We start from the raw sequence: 25,828 nt of genomic DNA, 5'->3' as shown, positions 1-25,828 counted from the left end.
TTATTGTAATTGCCATTTGTTGATCTGTTTCAGGGAGTAATTGCAGTTCAGGAAGTGAAGGAGAACCAACAGCTCTACATGCTGGGATCTGTGTGAGGCAGCATTCTGTATCCACCAAAGATGCACTCATTGCTGGAGAGGCCTTGTCTCTCTTAGTTACTTGTCTGCAACTCCGTAGCCAGCAACTTGGTAAGTTTGAGAGAAGCTAATTAATGTCTCTGTATTCTGTCCTTTCTTGGCACTACTGCATCATATACAGATCTTATTCTATGCCGGCACAGGATCAGGCAGGGAGGGAAGACACGGCATCCAGCTTGTGCAGAGGGCAGCACTGGCATTTTGTGGCTTGTGAGAATCCAGCTAGCACATCAGGCATTGTTTCACCCAGCCTTTTTGCAACTGCCATGAATTATGTGCCAATTCATGGTGCTTCCTTGTGTGAACAAATGTAGAGCCATTTGTGTTGCTGGGACTTGTGTGATCACTGGGCCACAATAGGATCCTGGCCATTAGCTAAATCTAGTTAAATTCTACAAAGACATTTTTCTCACCATCCAATTCTCCTCTTGTTTTTTCTTATTTCTTTGCCTCTATTATGTGCACATATTTTATTATATGTGCTATAGAATGGTTTCAGTATTTCTGCATGGATATTGTTGCCTTGTGTAATGGGAGAAAAGTGGGATATAAATTAAATAAGTAAAATAAAATCAATAATAGTTGCAGTGTTACATTCTCTGATACTTTCTAACAAAACAAATAGATAATTTAAGATTATTTTTATTCTAGGTTCTTTCTACAACCTCCCTTGTGTTGCTGACTTCATCATAGACATATTGCTTGGCTCACCAAGTGCTGAGGTGGGTGGTTTGCATTTGTATTCAAAAGAATTTTCTTATTTGGAGTTCCTAGCTGAGTATTGTATGTTCCATCATTAACATAGACAAATGTCCATATAGAAAACTACTAATAAGATTTGCTTCACACACCATTGACTTTGCCTACTTGTACTATCAATTTAACAAATAAATTTTGAGGTTAAAACTACTTAATGACTTTGAGGGATGGACTTTTGAGTATTAAATTAGCTGCAAGCATGTTTGTCTCACTTCAACACGTGTACTCTTTTTAAGAGAGTCACCATGATGTAGTGAGTTGAGCATTGGACTATGATTCCGGAGACCGGGGATTGAATCCCCTGGAAACTCACTGTGTAACCTTGAGCCACTCTGTCAGGATCAGAGGAAGGCAAAGACGAAGTCCCTCTGAATAAATCTTTCCAAGAAAACCCCATGATAGGTTTGCCTTACAGTCCCATAAATCAGAAATGATTTGAAGGCACTCAACAACAACAAACCCTTAAAATGGAAAGTTAACCATGAGGGGACCTTTCTTCAGCACTCTTGAGCACTTCCTACATACTTGGAAGCATCTACAGTTAGAATTTGATTACTCTGAGTACTGATTAACTTCTTACAGATATGGTGGTCTTCTGAAGGATGTGTGTAAATAGATAATCTGCAGGGAGAATGGGCCAGTTTGGTCATATTATTGGATAAATGTTGTTTCTGTATCAACTAGTTTCAACAGCATAATATTCTGACTTGAATATTTTTACAGAGTTCTGTTTGAACACTATAGTACTATTGTATTTATAGATTTCTAAGATAGTGCTATTAAGAAGTTTTTGTAATCTAATATTCTGTTTCAGATTCGTCGTGTTGCCTGTGACCAGTTATATACCCTCAGTCAGACAGATACCTCTGCTTATCCTGATGTACAGAAACCAAATCAATTTCTCTTGAGTGTTATCCTTACTGCTCAGCTGCCCCTTTGGTCACCTACCAGCATCATGAGAGGAATCAACCAGAGGCAAGTTGGAGACATGTTTGTTCAGTAGAGAATGTAAGAATTAAAAATAAACGTTTGTCTTAAATGTTTATTTAAGACAAAGGGTGGTAAACATTATGAAATAAATAAAAATCAATACTAGATGTGAATTGTAGAGAATGGGGATCCCTGTGGGTGCTTTCAGATAGGCAAAGCCCAATTTTTGCAACTGAGAGGGCCAGATTTATATCAGTTATTTGAAGGACCATGATGAACACATGGTTCTTCATCTGGTGTCAGAAAAGATCAGAAAGCCAGTGCCAGATAAACCCATGGGGGAAGACAGTTCCATAACTAGGATGCCAGTGCTGAAATAGTCATCTGTTGATTTGGCCATTGAGTAGAACTTTTGAAGACCATGTTAAGGTAAGGGTAGGTACATATGAGAAAAGGATATCTTCCTGGTAAACTGGTGCAAGGTTAATTAAGGGTTTAAAGGTTAAAAGACAGAACCAGGCTCTAAGGCAGTGCATTTATTCTCAGCAATCTGTCCAGCTCACACATGTTTGTCCCAAAATGGATGTTAGGAGTCCTTTAGAATAAACATCATAGAACAGTGATGGTGAACCTATGGCACGCGTGCCAGAGGTGGCACCCAGAACCCTCTCTGTGGGTATATGTGCTGTCGCCCCAGCACAGAGTTTGTTACTAGAAAGCCAGAGGGACAGCACTTTGCAATAAATAAGTGGGTTTTGGGTTGCAGTTTCAGCACTCAGCCTCTAAATGGTTCACCATCACTGTCATAGAAGAAGCCTTCACCACATAAGATCACTCTGTCTCATTAGGCAAGGATACTGGGCAGGAGGGTGGTACACTAACACCATTCCCTGCTTGTCCCAAGATAAACCTGGAATGTATAGCTTACCAGTCACTAAACATTGGCCTAGTCTCTGTTATCTTTAGAGTCTGTTCAGTGTGTACAATATGTGGTTAGAAAACAGCATTAAATATTATTGCAAATCTGCTTTCACAAATAATGTTTCAAAGATGTTAATTTACTATGTTATCTAGGAATGATTGTTGACAGACGATATTGTTGTAAGCTTAAAATTAAAATATAAAGAATATTAGTTTATAGTGTAAAATGTGTGTGTTGATATGTTGGCCAGTTTTTAGGTGTATGGATATTATGTTTTAATGTAAAGATTTCTACACACTGTTTTTACTCCTTATGAGAACTTTTCTGGTAATTAACCTAAACTTGTTTTTAGACTTTTGTCCCAGTGTACAGAATACTTTGACCTTAGATGCCAGTTACTGGATGATCTCACATGTAAGTAGCATGAATCAAAATAATAATAATAATAATAATAATAATAATAATAATAATAATTTTTATTTCTATCTTCCCGCCTCTCCCAATGGATCTAAGCGGGATCACAGCAAGGTTAAAATTACAAGGTTAAAATTACAGCACCATTAAAACCACAGTAAAAAATAAAAACATAGCTTCAAATACTGTAAGAAAACCATTAAAAAGTGTCCTTTTTAACTACAAAATGTCTCCATCCTTGTACTTCTTCGTAAATATTTGTATAAAATGTTTGATGTGCCTAACTATGAATGTTGATTTCTAACAGACATTGCAATGTTAAACAGTGAAAATGGTGTCCTGTGTTCAATGTTCCGTAGAATTAATTCTCTTCTCTTCCCCTCCAATTTTGATCACTTAGCTTCTGAAATGGAACAGTTAAAGATTAGCCCAGCCGCCATGTTAGAAGATGAAATCACGTGGTTGGATAATTTTGAACCTACCCGTGCAGCTGAGTGTGAAACCAGTGAAGCTGACAATGTGTTATTGGCAGGGCATTTGCGGCTGATTAAGACTCTCCTTTCACTTTGTGGGACAGAAAAGGAAATGCTAGGTAACAATTGTTTTCCACGCATGACTTCTTAAATTATTATTTACAACTGTTTCCTCCTCCACTCATGCTTTAGATCAGTCCTCCTCCTGGCATGCCAGTTCAGGCCCTTTTGGATCTAGCTGCAGTAAAGCAATTTGAGGTCTGATTTTCACCATTAAGGAGAATTGGTTACTTACCATTGGACACAACATTCTTCTCTGCAGAAAAGGAGACATCTAGGAATTGGTTAACTCATCCTGCTTCCCAGGCAAGGCAGAGGTCACCCAATCTACAAACTCTGTATCTATGTTATAAGCTCTTTGACTCCTCTATTTTTTCCATAGAAATACTTCTAAGTAAGGAAAATAGTATCAGGAAGAAAAGTGCAACATATCTTAAATAAGATACTGGACAGTCACTGCTTTGGTGGGTCTGTATGTCTTCCTCGCCACAGACTAGAATGACTATTCACAGCAAAATCTGTTTCTTTCTCTCTTTTTTTGCGTGGGGAAGGGCTAGAAAGGGGGGGGGGAATCCAAAAATATAGTAAATCTAGTAAATCTACCATACACGAGAGCCCTCAAGCCGAGAACAATGGAAATGAACCTTCTCTTGCAATGGACAAAAGAAAACTGAGGGTGGAGCCATACTGGCAGAATTGGGCATGCTCGGTACATGGAAGCGGGCAGGGCTACCCACCAATCTGATCAGTTTTGAACTTCCGAATGAAGTCTGCACAGGCGCAGAACTCTAATGTGTGAGGCACAGAGATCACAATGAAGAACCAATGTTCCATTCTCAGTCTACAAGGAAGAAGCCATTAAAAATGGGATTTTTAACATCGAAACTGGTATGGGAAGATCACTGAGGACCTGGAATCTGTTGTGACACACATAAAAATAAACCACCTTTTAGGAAAGGAAATAATATACTGTGATCAGTGAAAGGCTGCTCTTTGATTTAAAAGTCAGATCTGATGGAAAGTGCTTGTAGTTCAGATACATCTGGCAGATTTCATGGTCACCAAAAATATTACATTGAAACAAGTCTCAGAGAAATTGCCTATATGGAATTTTCTAACAAGCATCCATGGAAATTGTGGAGAAGCAACATTTCATCCAAAACTTAAGGCTTCATACAATATAAGGTCACTGGTGCTTTTCTTGTAAAGATACAGTGTTTAAGACTTTATGTTTGGATGGGCAATGTTTTTGATGGTAAGTTTTTGTAGATCATAATTTTTTGAACAGCTGCTACAAATAATATTGACCATCATGGAATAATTTTTGCTTGTGTGGGTTAAAGAGGATATCCAGAAGAAGGTACAGTCAGCTCTCCATATCCATGGATTTTTTTATCCATGGATTCAAGCATCCAGAGCTTGCAAACATTTTTAAAATATGCAAATTCCCAAAAGCAAACTTTAATTTTGCCATCTTATACAGTGGATTCCATTTTAATATGCCATTATATTTAATAGGACTTGAGCATGCACAGATTTTGTTATCCATGGGGGGAGGGGTCCTGGAACCAAACCCCAGCGGTTACCAAGGGCTCACTGTATAATGAAAATAAGACCTGTAGAAATACCTACTGTTGCACTTACATCAAGGGTGGAAATGGAGTGGCCCTCCAGATGTTGGACTGCATTTCTCACCATTGGTTATGCTAACTAGAGTGTTGGGATTTGCAGTACTATATCTGGAGAGCCACATGATTCCCATCCCTGACTTGCATGAACATTCTTAATGTGATAGTCTTAAATGAAAGTCTACTGCTGCTTCTCCTTAAATACGATGGAAGATCTATCTATCTGGCATTATCTGTTCAATCTGCCAGCAGTTCTCTGAAGGGATATTTCTCAGATATATTTTCTGATACCATTTTAAGTGAAGATACTAGCAGTGTGAATCTGAGAATTTATGCAAGAAGCTTATGCTCTGGGCTGGAGTGATGATCTTATTAGACACTTCACTATCTAAATTTATAAATCACTTATGTAAAATCTATAATGCTTAATACTAAACACTACTTTACTTTTCTCATAGGTTCATCTTTGATCAAACCATTACTGGATGACTTTCTCTTCCGAGCCTCTAGGATTATCCTGAACAGCCATTCTCCAGTTGGCAGTGTTGCAATTACTCAACAAGATTTTCACCCAAAGTAAAAAGTGTCTTGATATATTGGTAGTAATTTAAAAAGTGTATTAGAGCAGAATATATCACTTGGCATTCTCAATTAACTTTGTGAATATATGAAAGCATGGCTTCTTCATTTCATTGTACCTCCTCACATTAGGCTTTGTGTAGTACAGTTTGGTAGTACAGTGCACCCCCTTGATATGCGGCTTTCAGCATATGCTGAAAGCCGCGCAGGGAAGAAGGGGCGGCGTGTCCCATAGAGACGAATGGGGTGCAGGCCCATGGGGCGCCTGCGCCACCACGTGGATAAGCCCCATTCATTTAAGTGGGGCTCGAGCATATGCATTATTTGTTTTACACGAGGGAGTCTGGAACAGATCCCCCGCGTAAATAAAGGGTGCACTGTACATGTGTACTCTGAAATAAAGTAATTGGGAATAATTGGGGTATCTGGGTATTCTACAAAGAAACACATGAAAATATTAATTATCATTCTCAGGATGGCAGACAGAGTAGTCCACTGTCCTTGAGTTTAACTCCATGCACCATCTGTGAGGCAGGAGTCAAAATTCTTTTCATTTATTTATTCCATTAAGACGCCTGTCTCCTCCATCAGTTTTTTAACTGGTTACCCTGCAATTCAACCAGAGGCAATCTCTTCTCCAAGGTTTTTTTCCCCAGTTAGCCATTAAAATGGAGGGCAAAGAAGCTAAACCTAACAAAAATACGAAATTCAAGAAAGCACCGCTGCCAGCAGCAACGGAGGATTTCAACAAACAATTTAAAAAATCAAGCAGCCCTTTCAGATGACCGTTGCCAATAAGGGATAGAAAGAGCCAAGCCCATTTGCTCTGAGAGTCTTTGTGGCTGAAGAGCGGGTTATAAGTACTCTAAATTAATTAATTAAAATCGGCACAAGGAGCATTTAGCCGCGGAGTGCTGCAGGCAGTAGTGGTAAAGTGACTACAAAATTGACCCACCCAAACTTGAAAGGCTTGGGCACATCCCAAGGACAGTAGACTGCCTGCCATCCTGAAAATGAGAGGTTGTACTTATCGTGAATGGGATGACAGGGGAAGTAGTCCACACTCTCGCTAACTTGAAATAAGAAATTATTTCTGGAAAGGGATGGAAATGATATTTATAAAAGAAGTACAGACAGATAGAGGAAGAATTATATCTGCACAAATTTATACATACATACAGTACAGATTATAGTGACAACAGGATAGCGTAGCTACATAAAGAAAAATTGATGAAGAAGACAGGAGACTTAACGAAAAATGAATGAATGAAAAGAACTTTGACTCCTGTCTTATGGATGGTGCATGGAGTTAAAGCCAAGGACAGTGCATTACTTCTCCTGCCATCCCAGAACGACCCTTCATGGTAAATACAACCTCTCAATCTTCTCTTTTGCCCTTATAGGTCCTTTATTACACTTTTACACTGTACTATTTCAAAACCCATAACATACAATTAAGACATTCATGATATTAGACAATAAGTGTTGGAAAGTCATGAAAACCCACTGACGGCCTTGGGCAAATTAGAGTCTCTCACCCTTAGATGGAAGCAAGCCTCCTCTGAATTAATCTTGATAAGAAAAGTCTCTGTTAGGGTAACCATAGGTCAGGGGTGACTCAAAGGCACATAATAGAAACCAAACCAGACTATTATAGGTTAACCTCTTCGTGCCATTGGGCATGCATCTATATGTTTCAGTACAGTACAATATGGGGCTGAGAGAGAATGAACTCAGACTGCTCTTCAGGAATCCACAATAAGAGTACATCTCAGTCTAGTGCCTATACAGTTAGCCCTCCGTATTTACAGATTCTGCATCCATGGGTTCAACCATCTATGGCTTGAAAATATCTTTCCTTCCCCCCCCCCCACCTCCTTGGAAAAAAAAATCTCAAAATCAGACCTTGATTTTACTATTTTATATAAGGGACACAATTTTTCTACACTGTTGTGTGTAATGGGACTTGATCATCCATGGATTTTGGTATCCTTGGGGCAGGGGATCCTGGAACCAAACCTCAGCAAATACCAAGAGCCCACTGTATTTGAATTTTAGTGCAGAAATTTAATCATTGTGTTGCTATATCTATCTTTTTTTCACTACAGAAGCCAGCATCAGTTTATGATAGAGAATAATAAAATAAGCAGAATCTTTCTACTGTTTGCCTGCATCTGTCACATGAAGAATGGATGCCATTAACTTGTCAGGAAAATAAAATTGCTCCAACCATTTTAAAATTAGACTGCACAGATGGGCATTGAACTTAGTTTTGATTCCCTTTGGCAGCTATTAGAAGTAGGTCATTTGTTATCACTTGCTACTGTAAACATGGAGCAGAAACAGATTCTGTTTGTTGTTCCTGTCTAGATGCAGCACAGTAAATAGCCGATTAGCAGCATATGAAGTCTTGGTAATGTTGGCTGATAGTTCACCTTCAAATCTTCAGCTTATCACAAAAGAACTGCTTTCTATGCATCACCAGGCTGATCCAGCTCATTCCAAGGAGTTTGATGTAAGTAAGTAGGTTTTTCAGTGCAAGTAGTTATTGACTACAAGCTACATCTGTAAGAAGATAAATGTCAGACTTTGAGATTGGAATAATGCTGATATGGAAAAGTGTCTCATATAGATAAATGATATCAGTTAATGCTTGTGTCTAGTCTTCTATGTTAATAATTTTTTTCTTCCTACCTGTCTCTGCTCTTCAGTATCTCCCACCTGTAGATGGTCGTTCCATTTCAGGATTTGTGGGCCTGAAAAATGGTGGAGCTACGTGTTACATGAATGCAGTCTTCCAGCAACTTTATATGCAACCAGGACTTCCAGAGGTGAAATTAGCAGTTTTTTGTAATTAATATTTTTAGAATATCTGTTATCTTTATATAAATAAGGCTTGGGGGAAAGAAAGATTGCTGATACACACAGACAGGTTGATCATGAGCCACAACTTTGAATTGAGCTAAGTGTAAACTAGCTTGGAAATTATATGATTAATGTTACCATGTAATAGACCAAGCATAATGGAACTCTACATCATTATTGGTTGCAAAGAGAGAAGAGAATAATTTCAGGCTGAGGTAAAAATGTGCCTGTAACTGTCCTGGCTTACACAGCCTTCTGAGTTAAAGGACTGGCTTACTGGTGTGAGGAACCCCTTAGTGGACTTTTTCTGGCCTAATCATCTATGGGCCCAAACAGACAGGTCAAACTAAAGTTGCTTCAGGTCACTTTGGAAGTATGCTGTTTAAATGACACACGCATCTTAAGAGGCCAGAAGCTGCGCCAAAGCTGTGCTCCAGTCCTTACCACTGGAGCATGGCTTTGGCGTGGCTTCTGGACTCTTAGGATGCATGTATCATTTAAACAGCACACTTCCAAACAGCACACTTCCAAAGCAGCTTTATTTTGACCTGTCTGTTTGGGCCCTAAGCTAGTCCTCAAACTGGTTGCAGCAAGTGAGGTTTCCAGACTGCCCTCTGGCTCTGTTCCCATTTCAAGCTTGAAAAGGAGTTCTTTACAGACAGAATAATCTATGGGAAGTCTCATCCACCTAGACACTCCCCCTTTGAAGGTGCGATCTATCCATAAGAAAGAACTGGATATGTTGATTATTCAAATAAATAACATGAATCACTGTTACTACCAATTCATGGGAAATGCTTTGTTCCATTTCTTAACATGATTTTGGATATACTTAATTCTAGTTCTGTGGTTGTGTTGTTAATGAATTTTTCTAATATCTGGGCAGGTGTGTTTTCTCTTAAAGCACATTTTTGCCTGTCTAGCAGCACAAGTGCATGTTACCTTGATAGTTAATTCTTCATTGTGTTGACTTTTTAATAAAATCCTTTACAAATTGTTTCTAAAGGCATTACTTTCAATTGATGATGACATGGACAATCCTGATGACAGTGTATTCTATCAAGTTCAGTCTCTCTTTGGTCATCTAATGGAAAGCAAGCTGCAGTATTATATACCTGAAAATTTCTGGAAGGTAATTATTTTCATTTAACATGAATCCTTTTGTCATAATTTAATATGAAGGTTTGGGATTAGGCATATTGAAACATAGCAATAATAAGTGGGATCTTATTGTTTCAATGGGTTTTTTTTGTTGTTGTTTTTAATAGTAATTTACAGTTTATTTGATTTCTGTCCTCTTCTCCCAAAACTGGGACTCAAAGCAGTTCACCACGAGATAAACAAGAGTACAGATAAAAATATTAAAGGTTATAATAATAAAATGTAAAATAAATTAAATATATTATTAAAATATAATTAAAACACAATTTTAAAACACATAGGTAAAAAGTCTTCTTCATATTTCTCAACATCAGAATACTTTCCTCTCCATCCACTATGACAAGCAGGCATTCCCCCCCCCCCCCCCAGAAAAAAGATTTGGCAGAATTGGACTAGAGATTCGAACCAAATTGTCATTTCCCTGTAGTTTTGTCTTTTTCCTTCCCCATGTATATCACTCAATATTTTGAAATAATGAATGCACTTTCCTTTTATAGATCTTCAAAATGTGGAACAAGGAGCTTTATGTGCGTGAACAACAAGATGCTTATGAGTTTTTCACCAGTCTTATAGATCAAATGGATGAATACCTCAAGGTTATTTTTATATTTGATATCATGGTCTCATAACTGTAGTGATTCTTTTACGTGGCAGCTGCTTACAGTACAAATTATTTTCAGTTACCACTTTTAATCTCTTACAGAAAATAGGACGAGACCAGATATTTAAGAACACTTTTCAGGGCATCTACTCTGATCAGAAGATCTGCAAGGACTGTCCTCACAGGTGAGTGGGTGCATAGGTAATTGCTAGGTCTAGATTGTTAGTCGCAACCCAAGTAGATCACTGAATTAGTGGAAATTAAATAATTTTTTTTTAATTGGATGGGTCTGTCTGTCTGGGGCCAATCGTTGGATTTAGGCCTTAATGAGCAGGCTACAGTTGGCTATTGTCAAATGGAGACAATGATAGATCACATTATTTGCATGTTTGAAAGGATCCAGTAGCATGTAATGAGAGAAACTTCAGCCTGAAAATGGAGGTTTGCTGTCAGTCGGGGGAGGGGGGGGTTCAAGGCATTCTAGGGAAATGAAGATGACAGGAGACTTGCCATTTCAGGTTAACATATGTCACACTGTCCACTATAATAATCCTTAAAAAGTGGTGGTGGTAGGGGATCTTGAAGGGGCATGAGCCTTTCCTGACACCATATTATATGAAGCGTTTATATTCATGCAACCAAATCTTAAGTAAAATGAGTGTCCATTAGTGTTTGTGTAGTATGGAGATTTCTTTGTGCTCCAGCAGTATTTTATAGAGTGCTGGGTTGTTGTTGTTTTCTAATTCAGAATCTTGAGTGCCCAGTTTTCAGGGTATTATGGGTGAAGTAGTTGATTTTCATCTTATTAATGTACTGCCATTCAGTGACCTTTGCCATATTTTTGCCTCATTCATGTCTCTTGTAAGGAAAAAAAATCAGATATGGTAGGAAAAGATCTCAACAGACAGGTTGTTGTTTCTACCTCTTCCACAGGAAGGGCTAGATTAATCATCGGTCTTTTAATTTTTCCTTCCAGTTTCAGTCCTCCCTGTTCTGAAGCAGCACAGTTACATCAGAGTGTAGAAAAGGTGTCTGGTTATTTTTTAGGATTAGGTAATTTAAAGTTAAACAGAGTGGACTATAAAATATTATCTTTCATTTATTTATTTTCAGTTCTTTATAGTTGATTCACACATAATTTAAGTTTAATAGTAATTGCTGCCAGTTTTTCATCAGTCATCTAAAAGCAGAAGAAAATGCAGCAGTTGACTGCTGTTTTACCATGAGCTTTATTGGCTTGTTGCAAAAACAAAAATATAACAGTTTGTTCCTAGGAGGGAAAGTGTAATTGAAAGTTTAAAGAAACATCTTTCTGGCTGTACTTCTTTCTCTCTCCTAGGTGAATTTCATCTTCATTTTTTTTGGTAATATTAAAATAGCAGCCCTGCAATTCCATGTTCTGTGGAAGGGTCATCCCAGGGGCCATAGGAAAGTTTTGATCTTCCTCTCTACCTGCTTTCGGGGCAGGGTGGCACAAGTAAAGAAGATGGTCTGGCCTGCCTTTCTAGTGCAAACCTGGAACCTTTTATACCATCACTCTGTTGCTGCAATTAATAATAGCAAAATGGGATGTGATGGGGGACGCTTAAGGGAATCCATCTAATCCAATGCTGTCCTATTCCTCCAACATGGTCCAAGAATATGGCGGGGGAAAGTTAACCAGCCTTGAAGCTCAGTGTATTTATTTTCCCTCCTGCTGGGAAGGATAACACTGGGGAGGAAATACACTCCAGCACAAGCACACTCCATATTTTTTGTCTATAGAAAAGTTTAGTAGGTTATCTACTTCAGATTGTCCCAGATGATTAATTTTCTTAGATCTTAGATCTACAGAGATGATAACCAGGACTTGCAAGTTATTTTCAAGCTATGCATAAATAGTTACTTAAGTTAATTTTTAACTACAGTATGATTAACATGGTCCCACTGATTTAATGCCTTAGGCCTATACTGTTAAAGATGTGACTTACAAGGAACATCTCTTAAATTTAATAACATGACAGCAGTACTCTTTTACTCTAGGAATATGGTGGCTTAGTGGTTAAGTTGCCAATTCTGACGATGACTAGACATTCATGTCAAAGAACTACCTTTACCTTTTTTTACTTACTCTTTTATTCTGCTCCTTGGTGTAGATATGAACGAGAGGAAGCCTTCGTAGCTCTCAATCTAGGGGTCACTTCATGTCAGAGCCTGGAAATTTCATTGGATCAGTTTGTAAGAGGAGAAATTCTGGAAGGAAGCAATGCCTACTACTGTGAGAAATGTAAAGAAAAGGTACTATATTTTCTTTGTGCGACAGTTAAAACACTTTGATTTTTTTATTTATTTTTTTGGAGGAGAAGAGACCCTATGGGATATGTTAGCACACAAAAGGATTGCAGCAGAGAGTGAAATCTTCGATCCAGAAGCTTCTATCTTTGTATTCTTCCTTTCTTGTACATAAGGTGTATTTGAAACAGAAATGAATTTTGTGTTTAGATTTTAGTCCCATCTTCAAGATATCTCATTGTGTACATATATGCAAGTATAGGTATTTCAGAATCCAAAAAAATCCAAAATGCTCCTGACCCAAAGCATTTCAGATGCGGGATAATCAACCTGTATTATTATTTTGCACTTATATTCTTCTATATATGTAATTCTAAAATTTGTGTAAAGAAAGAGGTTATGGAAGTCTTATCAGAACAGGGGAACCTCTGGCTCACTGGTCTAACCTGGTCTGCAGAGGGTCATAATCTGGCCTACTGAGTCTCTGTGCCCCATCCTGTCCCTCCCTCCTCCTCCTCGCCCACACACACCTTTCCTGAAGCCCTGCTCCCTTGAAGGTTGGTGTTGGCAGAGGAAAGGAGTCAGTGACACCTTGGGATATGATGCTGAATGTCATCCAGCCTGGAGAAGGGGTTTTAGTGCACCCTCACAATCATGGTTCCCCATCTGTGGCATAGATTAATGATCTGTTTATTTTATTTAAGTCAGTGACTGAAGAAATTATTATCTGATACCAGGTTTTTATTTTACTTCCTGGAAATAAGCCTTAGGGGCTCAACAGACCGCCCCAAAGAGGCGGCACGATGCCTCCCCTTTCCTAGCCAGATCGGGGCCACAGCAACCGCACACTGCAACCCTGATCCAGCCTTTCCAGGGCACCATAGCCACGCTGCCACAGCTTGACAGCGCTCCTTCAGCGCTGTATTGTATGGATGCAGTGCCAGAGGAGCGCCATGATGTCGCACACCATGTGAAGCAGCACATGGCATCATGGCACCCTGGGGGCAGAGTCAGGGCTTGCGTCATCTGGGCATGACACCCTGACTCCGCCCCCAGGCCAGCTTTAATGGCCGGTCTGAAGAGGGGCTTAGTCATTAAGAGTAAAACCAGAGCGGAGACTCAGTGCAACAAGGAAAGAGCAGACAAAATATTAGTATACTTTAAAATGTTCTCCTTTGACATGAATTTTTCAGTAAATAAGTATTTGGAAAAAGAGAGAGATTTCATGTTTAGAAAAGAACTTCTTTAGCAAATGAGATTGTTAGATTATAGTATGGGAATTGTGTAGGTAGGGTTATAACAGATATATGAAAATAAATTACTGAATTATTGTAATTTTGTCTTGGGTAGGAACGATGTAAGGATGTTAGCCACCATTAATTAGGGAGTAACATTTTTTTAATTTGTTTTGATTTCCCGTTTATTTTAATTGTTATACAAAACAGTCTACAGTTGGTTCTGTTACTTTAAAGGAAAATGTATGTTGGTTTTCCAGTGTTCCTTAGACAAGTGAAGTCTCCAAATTGTTATTTCAATTGCTATTTCAAGGTTACAACCAATTTTCTTTGTGTACTGGAAGGTACAGGCTAGTGAAGAAACATCCTCAAGTAATGGAATCAGTTGGTAATGCCAGAATTTGAACTGTCACTTCCACAGTTAGGTCTTTAAATATGTGAGTGTACATACTTGTAAAAATGCTTCTGGCCAGTGGCTAGAAATGCACTAAAATGAATATCTAGCTGCAGGTGACTCTCTTCTGCTTTTAAGAGAACTACAGTGAAACGGACATGCATTAAAGCCCTTCCCAGTGTGCTGGTGATCCATCTCATGAGATTTGGGTTTGATTGGGAAAGTGGACGTTCCATTAAATATGATGAACAAATAAAGGTAAGCAGAGCTATTGTCTGTTTCTGCAGAAGACATTGTTTACAATAATGAATGTTTATGTTGCCCATAGCATATCCCTATTTTATACATTTTGGAGATAATTTATTATTATTAATAATGCTTACTAGATATTAAAAGTAAGCAATTTGTAACTTGCTTTTGAATTAAACCCCATAGTTTGCCATAGGAGCAGTGCTGAAATTCCATGTTGAGTCTCAAAAAACTGACAAAACTAATCTCTTCTTTACCTATCTGTTCTGTGCAATATTTCTTTGTATTTATCCATTCAAATCCAGATACTTGTTAAATGCAGGTATATCTCAAGTAATGAAGTAGATGTTTTCCTGGACATGACTTTTCTAACAGTAAATTTAGTACCAGAGGCAGAAATAATACCGACAGAATATGAATAGGTTCATATACCACAAGAAAGAAAAGTTCTATCTGTTTCTGGAAACATTTTATTCAGAACTAACAATATGTACATGTAAAATGAAGCAATCAGATAAGGTAATCTTTGCATAATTAAAGAAAAACATGTTGAAACTTCTAGAGATAACTTGAAAACAACTTCCACAGTATATCCAGGCATGATTTTTCTTTCTTTCATGTGCCACCACATTTCTTACCATTTCCATTTTGGTGGCCAAATTAATTAATCTGTGTTTATTTTTTGTTTGTTTGTTTTTTAACGTGCTAGGGATTATTGTCGAGGCAGGCTTATTTGCCTTTTTCCCCCCACTCAGTTTGCTGTTCAAGCATGCATAATAAGTTTTTTTCTGGAAGGAACTGCTATGTGCGCCTTGAGTTTTGTAGGCAAGGACACACTGCTACAGTAGAATTAGCTGGAAGATACTGCTAGAGATTTCTGCAGACACACTTTTGCAACCTGGTGCCAAAAGTCTGTGTTTCTGCCACTCTCCCTTCACCATCCCCTGAATACTGATGCTGCTAAAAAAAGTCTTCCCAATTAGACAGACGAGGAAAAGGGTGGGGACTGTATAGGCATAAAAAACTTTGTCAGCTGAGGTATACATGTACAGTGGATACTTCTCATCTTTAGGGATTTGGTTTCCCTCCCACATATAGGAAAAATGCATGTAGACATGCATCCTATATTATTCAATGGGTGGCCTGAGGATGCTCTGGTCAATGGTTTGCAACTGGCCAATGTAGTGGGCCCACTGTAGTCACAAAAGATTTAGGAACATAACATTTGGGTCAGGTTTAAATTTAACTTGAAATGTTACTTTTCAAACAGTTCCCTTGGATGCTGAACATGGAGCCCTATACAGTTTCTGGAATGGCTCGCCAGGATTCTTCTTCAGAAGTTGGTGACAATGGACGCAGTACAGATCAGGGTGGTGCAGGGTCTCCAAGGAAGAAAGTAGCCCCTACAGAAAACTATGAATTGGTTGGTGTGATTGTGCACAGTGGTCAAGCCCATGCAGGACACTACTATTCCTTTATCAAAGACAGAAGGTAATGAAATGTTTAACTCTGCATAAAGATTCACATTATAGAGTCTCTGTGGTACTTTTTTTCATCATTTGCTATAGTGCTTTAGAAGAATGAGGTATCAGGTCTTAATCTTGTCAGTTGCTTTCAGAAAACGTATAGGCTTGCATCCTGTTGTTCAGTCCAAGCTCAAGTAGTCCTATTCCATCAGTCGTTGAATGCTGAATCAGCACATAGCTCATTCCATTTGACTGAATGGATCTACTCTTGTCAAGACTAATTACTGGAATTAGGCCATAATTTTTATATAGTATTTCTTATGACCCTCCTCCACAAAATAGATGCTTTAAGGTTTGCTTGTGAATCTAGATACTTAAATATTATCAGATTAGATAAGTAGCATTTGTGTTTTAGTGACAGAAACAGGGATAAGACTGTATAGATTGCCCATGGTCCTCTAGATATAAAGATAGGTAGTCCTTAATATACTTACTGACTCGTATATAAGTCTTTGCAAACTAAACTTAGGACTAAAGCAGGCAGATATGTTCACATCCTATATTTCTGATGTTTAAAGGAGAGGTATAACACCATTTGGGGAAACAGAAATTTTTAAAAAATTAGCAGAGAAAAATAACCTAAGTTGGGAGGAAACACCTAGAAATGGCCTGGCATGGACTGACTGTGCTCAGTGGTCTAGAATGATAATGATGTGTTCTTCTTCGTGGTCTCTGCGAATCACACAAATGGGTTTATTCTGCGCCTGCGCAGCAATCCTAAGAAACTTCTGGAATCTCCAGGCAGAAAGCAATGTATCTTTCTGCAACTTTTTGGCGGTAGCCCCGCCCACCCATATATAAGGCCCCTGGTGGCCCGCTCTTCTTCAGTTCCTTCATTCCACCGCGCTAAGCAGCTCGAGGAACTTCGCTAGCATTTCGCTTGCTCTTACATTGGAATCTCTTTGTCCATTCGTTTGGACTCTCCTTCGGCTTGACCATTTCTCTGACCTAACGGACTTCTCTTGCCATGGCCTCCTTTAGGAGGAGCACAAAGTGCGGGGTTAAAATCCCCATGGCCAACGGCAATGTCCACCGGACCCTGAAGCGGGGCCGGACATTGAAGCCTGCGCTGTACGAAAAAGCTCTAAGCCAGCCTGGCGGTTCTGGAGCCTCCGGAGAGACAGGTGATACCACCTCTAAGTCCTCAAAAGGAAAAGGGACAACTGCTCCGACCTCAACAAGCAGCGGGCTTGCTCATCCTCGCCGCCGCCAAAACCCGGCGTAAAGGGTCTCTGAGCACGGTCTCAGTGCCTCTGCTATAGTCAAGGCCAGTACCTGCTCCGTCTCCTGACATCAGGTCAATCAAGACGCCGACGCCAGAACCCGGCGTAAAGGGCCTACGAGCACGGTCTTAGTGCCTCCGCCATAGTCGAGGCCAGTACCTGCTCCGTCTCCTGACACTGGGTCAATCAAGACCCCGACGCCAGAACCCGGCGTAAAGGGCCTCCGAGCACGGTCTCAGTGCCTCCGCCATAGTCGAGGCCAGTACCTGCTCCGTCTCCTGACACTGGGTCGATCAAGACCCCGACGCCGTCGCCAGAACCCGGCGTAACGGGCCTCTGAGCACGATGTCAGTGCCTCCATCATACTCAAGGCCAGGACCTGCTCCGTCTCCTGACATGGGGTTGATCAAGACCTGGCCTAAAGGGCCTCCGAGCATGGTCTCAGTGCCTCCGCCATAGTCGAGGCCAGTACCTGCTCCGTCTCATGACATTGGGTCAATCAAGACCCCTACGCCGACGCCAAAATCCGGCGTAAAGGACCTCCGACCATGGTCTCAGTGCCTCCGCCAGGATCAAGGCCAGTACCTGCTCCGTTTCTGACATTACGTCAATTAAGACCCCGACACCGCCTGTGCCGGCATCTTCCCGGACAGTGCTCTTGGAGCCCAGGGTCCTCCTTGTGAGCCACCTTTCTGTACTGGCAGACAGCCTGCAGATAGTCAGCATGCATTCTGAATCGGAGGGAGAACCCTCAGACTCCGATGCGCCTCTATCCCCACAGAGGTCAAGATCAAAGCCACGCTCTCCCTCTCGGGACAAATGGCACATACGTTCTCCTTCACGGAAGGGCAGGGGCGCCCTTGGTACAGAGGCTGATGAGGCTTTGGCCTATGAACGACCGACACGGTCGAGTCAGATCAGGACCCACTCGAGTCGTTCCCAGACCTTGTCTATGACCAGCCCACGGGACAGTACCTACTCCCAGTGGCACCTTCCCATCTGTGTCGTAGCATTCGTGGCCCCACACGGACACGCCTCCCCGCTCAGGCTGTGGACATCACCTAGGGGCCCGACAACTTTGACAGAGATGACTCTCCTAAGATCACCTCTCTCGGACAGAGGATGATAGTTCGTTCCTGAGGGCCCTACACTGCCATCGCCCACCGACGATGTCAGGGCCTTTGCTGACAGGTTCATACGGATGGCTGGCGCCCTCGAGTTAGAGGTGGCCCACCCTGATGATGACGCCCTCAACCCAGTAGAAAAGACTATCTACGGATCGACAACTTCTACCGGGTCACTCCGTCCACTCCGTCCTGGCTCTCCAACCACCCTCAGCTGAATTCTGATATAGGGGAAGGAGCCCAGGCTACTTTCGCTCCTAGGACGTCTCTTCGCCAGTAGGCAGAGACATCAAAAGGCTGGATAGACTGGAAAAAAAAAACCTTTTCTTTTCTTTTTTTTGCCTCAGCTGCTTTTGACTTAAAGATAGCCAACTATGCAGCCTGTATGGAGCCTATATACAGTTTCTGGTCGAGGGGATGGGCCCTACCATCGCTGATCTCCCAGACGATAGGAGACGCATGATGGTCACTCTGCGAAATGAGATCCATCTGATAGCAGGCCAACAGATCATTTCTGTCAAGCACACCATGGACTGTGCATCCAAGTGCTATATGGTCCATAGCCCTTCGCCGTTACGCGTGGCTCCGGGCCTCTGAACTCAACCCCCAGGCAAAGGCGGCGATTGAAGATATGCCCTTTGACAACTCGGGCCTCTTCAGTTAAGACACGTCAAAATTATTCTGCCCGGCACCCCTGGTACCCCGGCTCCCAGCAAGAAGAGGTTCTAATGTGCTCCTGCACACCTCTTCACCTCTTCTCGACGGAGTGCACACTCTTTTAGTCAAGGGCGCTACTAAACCTGTTCCCCCTTGGAGGGTTCAACGGTATTTTTTCTCCAGGTACTTCACTGTACCGAAGAGAAACTCGGGCCTCCGGCCCATAATGGACCTTCAGCCCATTAATGCCTTTATTCTGTGCAAGAAGTTCAGGATGGTGAATCTTGCCTCGATTTTACCACTCCTACAGGAAGATTCCTGGTTTGTGACACTGGATTTAAAGGACGCCTATTTTTACATTTCAGTATTGAAGGACCACTGGAGGTTCTTCCCCTTGCTGTTGCCATAGAGGCTTACCAGTACAAGGCCCTTCCCTTCGGCCTCTCTAAAACTCCACAGGTCTTCACCAAGGGCATGGCGCCCGTGGTGGCCTACCTGCTCAAAAAAGGGGATCACAGTCTTCCCGTACCTGGACGACTGACTCTTCAGAGCGTCCTCCAAAGAGACTTTCCTCGAGGACCTCCATTTGCCCTCTCGTTCCTTCTTGCCCTGGGCCTGCAGGTCAACTTTGACAAGTCTAACCTGCTCCCTACCAAGCTCATCGACTTCACAATCAAGACGTTCCTTCCAAGGTGCTCACCATCCCTCGGACCGTACAGAGATCCTAGTGGCTCCAACATGACACTGTCTGCATAGGGATGCCATTCCTGCCTCCACAACTGGTCCTCTCCTTGACCACGGACGCCTCCCTGCAAGGTTGGGGCGCCCACACTCGGACCTTGCTATAAGGGACAAGTGGTCGTCCACGGAGGCCGCTCTCCACATCAACATCTTGGAGATCCTGGCCATGGAAAAGTCACTCAGAGCTTTCGGATGGTTCTTTCCGATAAAGTCGTGCTTCTGCTCACAGACAACACCACCGCCGTACACTACCTCAACAAACAAGGAGGTACGAGATCAGAGACGCTACTAGCTGTCACCATCCTCAATTGGTAAGGTGCATACAGCACGGGACGCTGTTGCAGTGCATTCACCTGCTGGTGATCAAAACAACCTTGCGGACTAACTGAGCACGTCGTCCTCCGCTTGCCATGTATGGAGGCTACACCCGGATGTGGTGAACCAACTTTTCGCCCACTGGGTAACCCCTTGGCTGGACCTGTTTGCTTCCCTGTCAAACGCTCACACACCGAGGTTCTGCTCTCCCACCGGAGAGCCGAGATCAGAAGGTAACGCCTTCCAGCTCAAGTGGACTCAAGGCCTACCGTAGGCCCCTCCTCCGTTTCCTCTGATCACAAGAGTGTTCTCGAAGATGTTGACCGACCGGTCGGACTCAATTTTAATAACTCCGTGGTGGCCCACACAACCTTGGTTCACTCGCCCCTTACTACGACGAGCCCAAGAGTATCTCCGCTTGGAATACCGGCCCAACCTACTCTCGCTTCAGGACGAGCAAGTCCACCATCCCGAGATGCAAGCTCTCCCATTGGTGGCATGTAGGATTCAGTACTGAGCGCTCTTCCACCCAGTGTACAACAAATAATTAGGGCAGCGTAGAGACCGTCTACCCAGACGGCCCATGCTTACAATGGAACAAATTCCTTGCCTTCCTACAGACCAAGGACGTTCCACCAACCCGTGTCTCCATCCCAGTGGTTCTGGACTTCTGATGACACTGACTGGAACAGGTTTCTCTTTAAGTTTTATAAAGTGTTACCTGTCTGCCATCTCCTCTCACTATTTGTTTAAGAACAAAGCCCCTTTGCTTAGAGACCCTCACATAGAAAGGTTCTTTAAAGGATTCAATAACCTGCATCCACCGGCTGCGGTTCCTCCTCCGCAGTGGAGACTAGACGCCGTCCTGGTGCATCTGGTGTCTAAACCTTTTCAACCCTTAGCTACTACGGATCTGAGACTCCCTACTTTGAAGGCAGCTTTCCTAGTAGCCATCACATCAGCCTGCCGGGCTGGTGAACTGTGTCCCCTCAGGGTGGATCAACCCTTTTTCCATTTCACAAGGGCAGGGTTGTTCTCCGTACAGACATCCCCCTCTTACCTAAAGTGTTGTCTGCCTTTCACATCAATCAGGACATTGTTTTGCCGACTCTGGCTCCTAATCCGACCACAGACTCTGAATGTCAGTTTCATGTCCTGGATGTCCGGAGGGCGCTGGCGTCCTACCTGGACAGAACATCTGCTTACAGGCGCTCGGGAAAACTCTTGTTTGCTACTCCGAAGCCAAAAAAGGGCTGCCGGTTTCACCACAGAGGTTCTTCAAATGGGTCGGCAACACCATCTGCCTCTGCTACGAACTGGCTGGGAAGCCCTTGCCAGGTCGGGTTAGAGCCCATGCAACTAGGGCGGTAGCCGCATCCTCAGCCTTCTTGATGGGTGATTCCCCTTGAGGATGTGTACAAGGCTGCTGTCTGGTCCCAGCCTTTGACATTCATCAGACGTTAAGGCTGGACGCCAGGGCCAGACAAGATGCAGGCTTTGGGAGGGCAGTGTTACTTTCTGCCATTCACTGAACCGACTGCACTGTTAATAGATACAAGGTGCTGGGTTACACTGTTTACTGATTGTTGATTTCATTGATTATGTTTGACACTCCCTCCTCCACTGACTACAGCTCACTAGTCTAAACCCATTTGTGTGATTCGCAGAGACCATGAAGAAGAAGAACAGGTTGCTTACCTGTAACTGTGTTTCTTCGAGTGGTCATCTGCGAATTCACACAAACCCGCCCATCCATCCCCTCAGTATCTGTTCATTTGACAACGCTTGTTGCCACGCTGTTTGCGGCTCATTCGGAACTGAAGAAGAGCGGGCCACCAGGGGCCTTATATATGGGTGGGCGGGGCTACCGCCAAAAAGTTGCAGAAAGATACATTGCTTTCTGCCTGGAGATTCCAGAAGTTTCCGAGGATTGCTGCGCAGGCGCAGAATAAACCCATTTGTGTGAATTCGCAGATGACCACTCGAAGAAACACAGTTACAGGTGAGCAACCTGTTCGTCTGTGGAATGGAGTTTCCTGACCAGTAGTTCACACTGTAACATTTTATGAATACAGTAATTCTGATACTATCCTGCTTTATTTTCATAGTTGGTTAACCAGGGAACTCTTGCTTTAAAAGTTGTTAATTACTTAAATTGTTGTTTATGACTTAAATGGAACTATGGCTTAAAATAAACTAGGGACTTTGTGACAGAGTTGGCATATGACAGATAATGGGAGAAAGGGGGCAGTGAATGTGCACTTAATTCCAGTGCTCACTCACAGCAATAATGCAAGCCAGTATTGAGGGATCATCCTGTGTTTCCTGATTAATTTTTTACTTAACATTACCATAGTCCTTTGTGATCACACACCATGCCTCTTGAATGCTGTAAAGTTATTAGTCATTTTGTTTGAATTTGACAGTGAGCATTGTCTTTCTTTCTGCATGTTACCACAGGGGATGCGGGAAAGGAAAGTGGTATAAGTTTAATGATACAGTTGTTGAAGAATTTGAGCTGAATGATGAAACCTTGGAGTATGAGTGCTTTGGTGGAGAATATAGACCAAAGGTTTATGATCAATGTAAGTATGTTTTATTTACAATTTCCAATTGCTTTTTGTACTTTCTGTGTAAAGGATGAATTAATCACAAAACAAGTTATATTCTGGAAAACTTGAAATTGGAACTTTTTCCACTTCCCCTGAATTGATGGAAACAGTATTTTGTCATGCCCAGGATCCTTCCATATCCATTCACATATCAGTGGAGCAAAATACAATCAGTTTGACAATCCTACACTGAGATATCCGCTCCTTGTTGCTGAAGTGGCAGCAGCAATCCTGGCCATCCACTGTGTACACTTGCCCCCATTGACAGAGGGGAGGAGGATACTTTATGGCATGCCATCTCTCACCAGATGCCAGTTCTGTATAGAGCTGGCTGTTTCTACAAAGGCTTTTCTGAGAGGTACTCAGAGCAATGGCATATGGAAGGAATAGCTAGGAAAATCACCTGTGCCAAGGCAAAGGCAATTTCCCCAATAGTGCATTGATTCCAAGGATTTTACAAACCCTAGCACTTCAGAAGTCACTGTCTCATATATAGAGGTGGTCTCTAAATAGAAGTAGTCACAACTTTGAAATTGTGACATAGAGAGACAGAGATGGGCAGTCTGCTAAGACGTTCACTTCCCATATATAATGTATGTGTGCGTATGGGTCCTGTGCACCCTGCACATTTTCCAACACAGATGTGTATGGCTTTTTATATAGCAGGAAAATAGAATGTATGAAGTAATCAAAAGGACTTCTGTATTTGGAAATTAAAATGTTACATTACACTTTTTCCCAACAACAAGGTCTTAAGTATATCTTTAATATGTCTTCTTTACAGCAAATCCATATCCTGATGTTCGACGTCGATACTGGAATGCCTACATGCTCTTCTATCAAAGGGTGTCTGACCAGAATTCTCCAGTATTGCCAAAGAAAAGTCGAGTCAGTGTTGTGCGTCAAGAAGCGGAGGATCTCTCCTTGTAAGTTTATTTGCCTTTAACTTCCAAGTATTTGTTTTATGTACAAACAAAATATCAACAGTATTTCCCCTTAATTTTTTAGTTTAAAATACTTAATCCAGATTATTGCTTCCATGAGGTAGTTTTGTAGAATTTCTAGTCTTCTGTTTGGAAAAGTACTCTTGAGGCTGTAATTTGTTTATGCTTAAATTCCAGAAAAATTTCAAGATGTTTTTGGGTGGAGGGAAGAAAATAGGAGTCTAGAAAAAGGGTGTTATACAGAATGAAAGCATTGCATGTCTGTTGTATTGAAATTTTAAGACATGACCTTGACGATATGTAAGATTTTTCTTTAGAGTCAAATACTTACCTTACAAAACCCAGGTTTCTATGACATCTCAATAACCAATATACTATTCATCTCTGTGGCTTTCTTTTTCTCTTACTTACATTTTCCTCATAGTTCATTATCAAGGGACTGATACGCTAATTGTATCAATTCTGTTTTCACTGTGATGGCAATCAAACATTAGATAAAGGAGTGAGGTTGTATAGATACCAAAGTTTCACTTACGACAGGATGGGAATCAGGTTCCCAAAAGGTTGTTGCACTTCAACTCCCAAGATTCCTCATGATTGGCTATGCTGCTAGAGCTGGTGGGAATTGCAGTCCCACTTGTGAAAGGTTGAACCATTCCTATCCCTGGTATATGATACTAAGCAAGAGCCTTGGTAGAAGCAAGGTCAAAGTTACATTTGCAGCCTTGCGTAAGACGCATGTTGTTGGATGCTCAAAGCTAAGAATAAGAGGCACCTTTTTAACAGCAAGAGAATACAACCTTGGAAGGCCTTAGCATCAATTTTCTACCTCTGGAACTCTACATGGGCCATAGCAAGCCTGAAAGTCCCAACCAGAAGTGATTTACAGCCCATCTTCAGGCCCATTTTGCAGTTTGAGAACTTAGCAAGAGTTTGAGAGGCTATTCAGTCTCCTCAGACACAAATATGCTGGTCCTGGGAGCATAATGGAGCAAAACTAACACATTGCCCCACCCCACCCCAAAAGGTTTCTATGCAGTGGTTGCTGGTGGAAGGCTCTAGGGACTGCCAGTAGCACAACAGAGCACACTTGGCCTTTCCCCAGTTTAGAGCATTGGACTTACTATGACGTAGTATATTTAGCTGCAACCACAGGAGCCAGAGACAAATCCTGATAAGGGAAAAGAGACTATTCTTGCTTTTTATGAGAACCTGTTCTGCATTTCCCTATGCTTACACTGCAACCAAGATATTAGCATAATGTGCAGGTATTGTTCACCATTCAGTAAGTTTAGACTTTCTGTATAGAGGACATTACATAAATGTGTTCTGTCAAATGTCCAGCAATGAATAATGTTCTTAAATTTTTTGTGGGTTTTTCAGGCTATGGGGCCGTATTCTGGAAGAGTTTATTCCCTGTTTTAAATGAAGATGCCAACCATAGATGCTAGCAAAACATCAGGAGTTAAGTCTTCCAGAACACAGCCACATAGCTCAAGAAACCCACAAAAAACTATGGATGCCAACTGTGAAAGTCTTCAACTTCATGCCGTACTTAGGAATTGAGAACACTGCCTTTTTAAGCAGATTGAATTTTCAGGATTCATCTTGCATTCCCCCCCCCCCCCCCAGGTCTGCTCCATCTTCACCAGATATTTCACCACAATCTTCACCACGGCCACACAGACCCAGTAGTGACCGTCTGTCCATCTTGACCAAGCTGGTCAAAAAAGGAGAGAAAAAAGGATTATTTGTAGAAAAAATGCCAGTTCGAATCTATCAGGTAAACTTTAGTAATGGAAATAGCTTTTGTGGGTTTTGTCAAGCTCATTTTTTACTGTCTGAATGATCCTGAAACAAAATTATGTTTGGGAAATTAAGATGTTACTTTAGTGGCTGAAAAATTATTGTAGCACTGCTATCTTCCATCATCTGCCTCAAAGCAAAAGCACTGATGACCTAGACTTTGAAGAATTCTCAGCGTCCCCTCAGCCTTGCGTTGTCTAG

The 25,828-nt window shown here is 41.7% G+C and overlaps 1 protein-coding gene across 4 annotated transcripts in view; it reads left to right on the top strand.

Annotated features, from left to right (window-relative positions):
• USP24 (ubiquitin specific peptidase 24) overlaps nucleotides 1–25,828 on the top strand; it is a 117,720-nt gene that overhangs the window by 70,923 nt on the left and 20,969 nt on the right. For all 4 annotated transcript variants that reach the window (XM_089515232.1, XM_089515233.1, XM_089515231.1 and 1 more), the window contains 17 exons: nucleotides 34–189; nucleotides 790–860; nucleotides 1,712–1,872; nucleotides 3,102–3,163; nucleotides 3,564–3,755; nucleotides 5,783–5,900; nucleotides 8,274–8,418; nucleotides 8,615–8,734; nucleotides 9,775–9,900; nucleotides 10,427–10,525; nucleotides 10,633–10,715; nucleotides 12,666–12,807; nucleotides 14,569–14,688; nucleotides 15,950–16,170; nucleotides 22,726–22,850; nucleotides 23,662–23,803; nucleotides 25,454–25,604. In XM_089515232.1, coding sequence (XP_089371358.1) covers nucleotides 34–189; nucleotides 790–860; nucleotides 1,712–1,872; nucleotides 3,102–3,163; nucleotides 3,564–3,755; nucleotides 5,783–5,900; nucleotides 8,274–8,418; nucleotides 8,615–8,734; nucleotides 9,775–9,900; nucleotides 10,427–10,525; nucleotides 10,633–10,715; nucleotides 12,666–12,807; nucleotides 14,569–14,688; nucleotides 15,950–16,170; nucleotides 22,726–22,850; nucleotides 23,662–23,803; nucleotides 25,454–25,604 — 2,234 coding nt within the window. The remainder of the gene's footprint in view (nucleotides 1–33; nucleotides 190–789; nucleotides 861–1,711; nucleotides 1,873–3,101; nucleotides 3,164–3,563; nucleotides 3,756–5,782; nucleotides 5,901–8,273; nucleotides 8,419–8,614; nucleotides 8,735–9,774; nucleotides 9,901–10,426; nucleotides 10,526–10,632; nucleotides 10,716–12,665; nucleotides 12,808–14,568; nucleotides 14,689–15,949; nucleotides 16,171–22,725; nucleotides 22,851–23,661; nucleotides 23,804–25,453; nucleotides 25,605–25,828) is intronic.

The sequence above is a fragment of the Sceloporus occidentalis genome, unplaced genomic scaffold (assembly GCF_023333645.1).
Source record: "Sceloporus occidentalis isolate IW3139 unplaced genomic scaffold, rSceOcc1.0.p SCAF_3, whole genome shotgun sequence".
Lineage (NCBI taxonomy): Eukaryota > Metazoa > Chordata > Lepidosauria > Squamata > Phrynosomatidae > Sceloporus > Sceloporus occidentalis.
The sequence above is the reverse complement of the archived record's forward strand: the minus strand, read 5'-3'. Positions and strand labels throughout refer to the sequence as shown.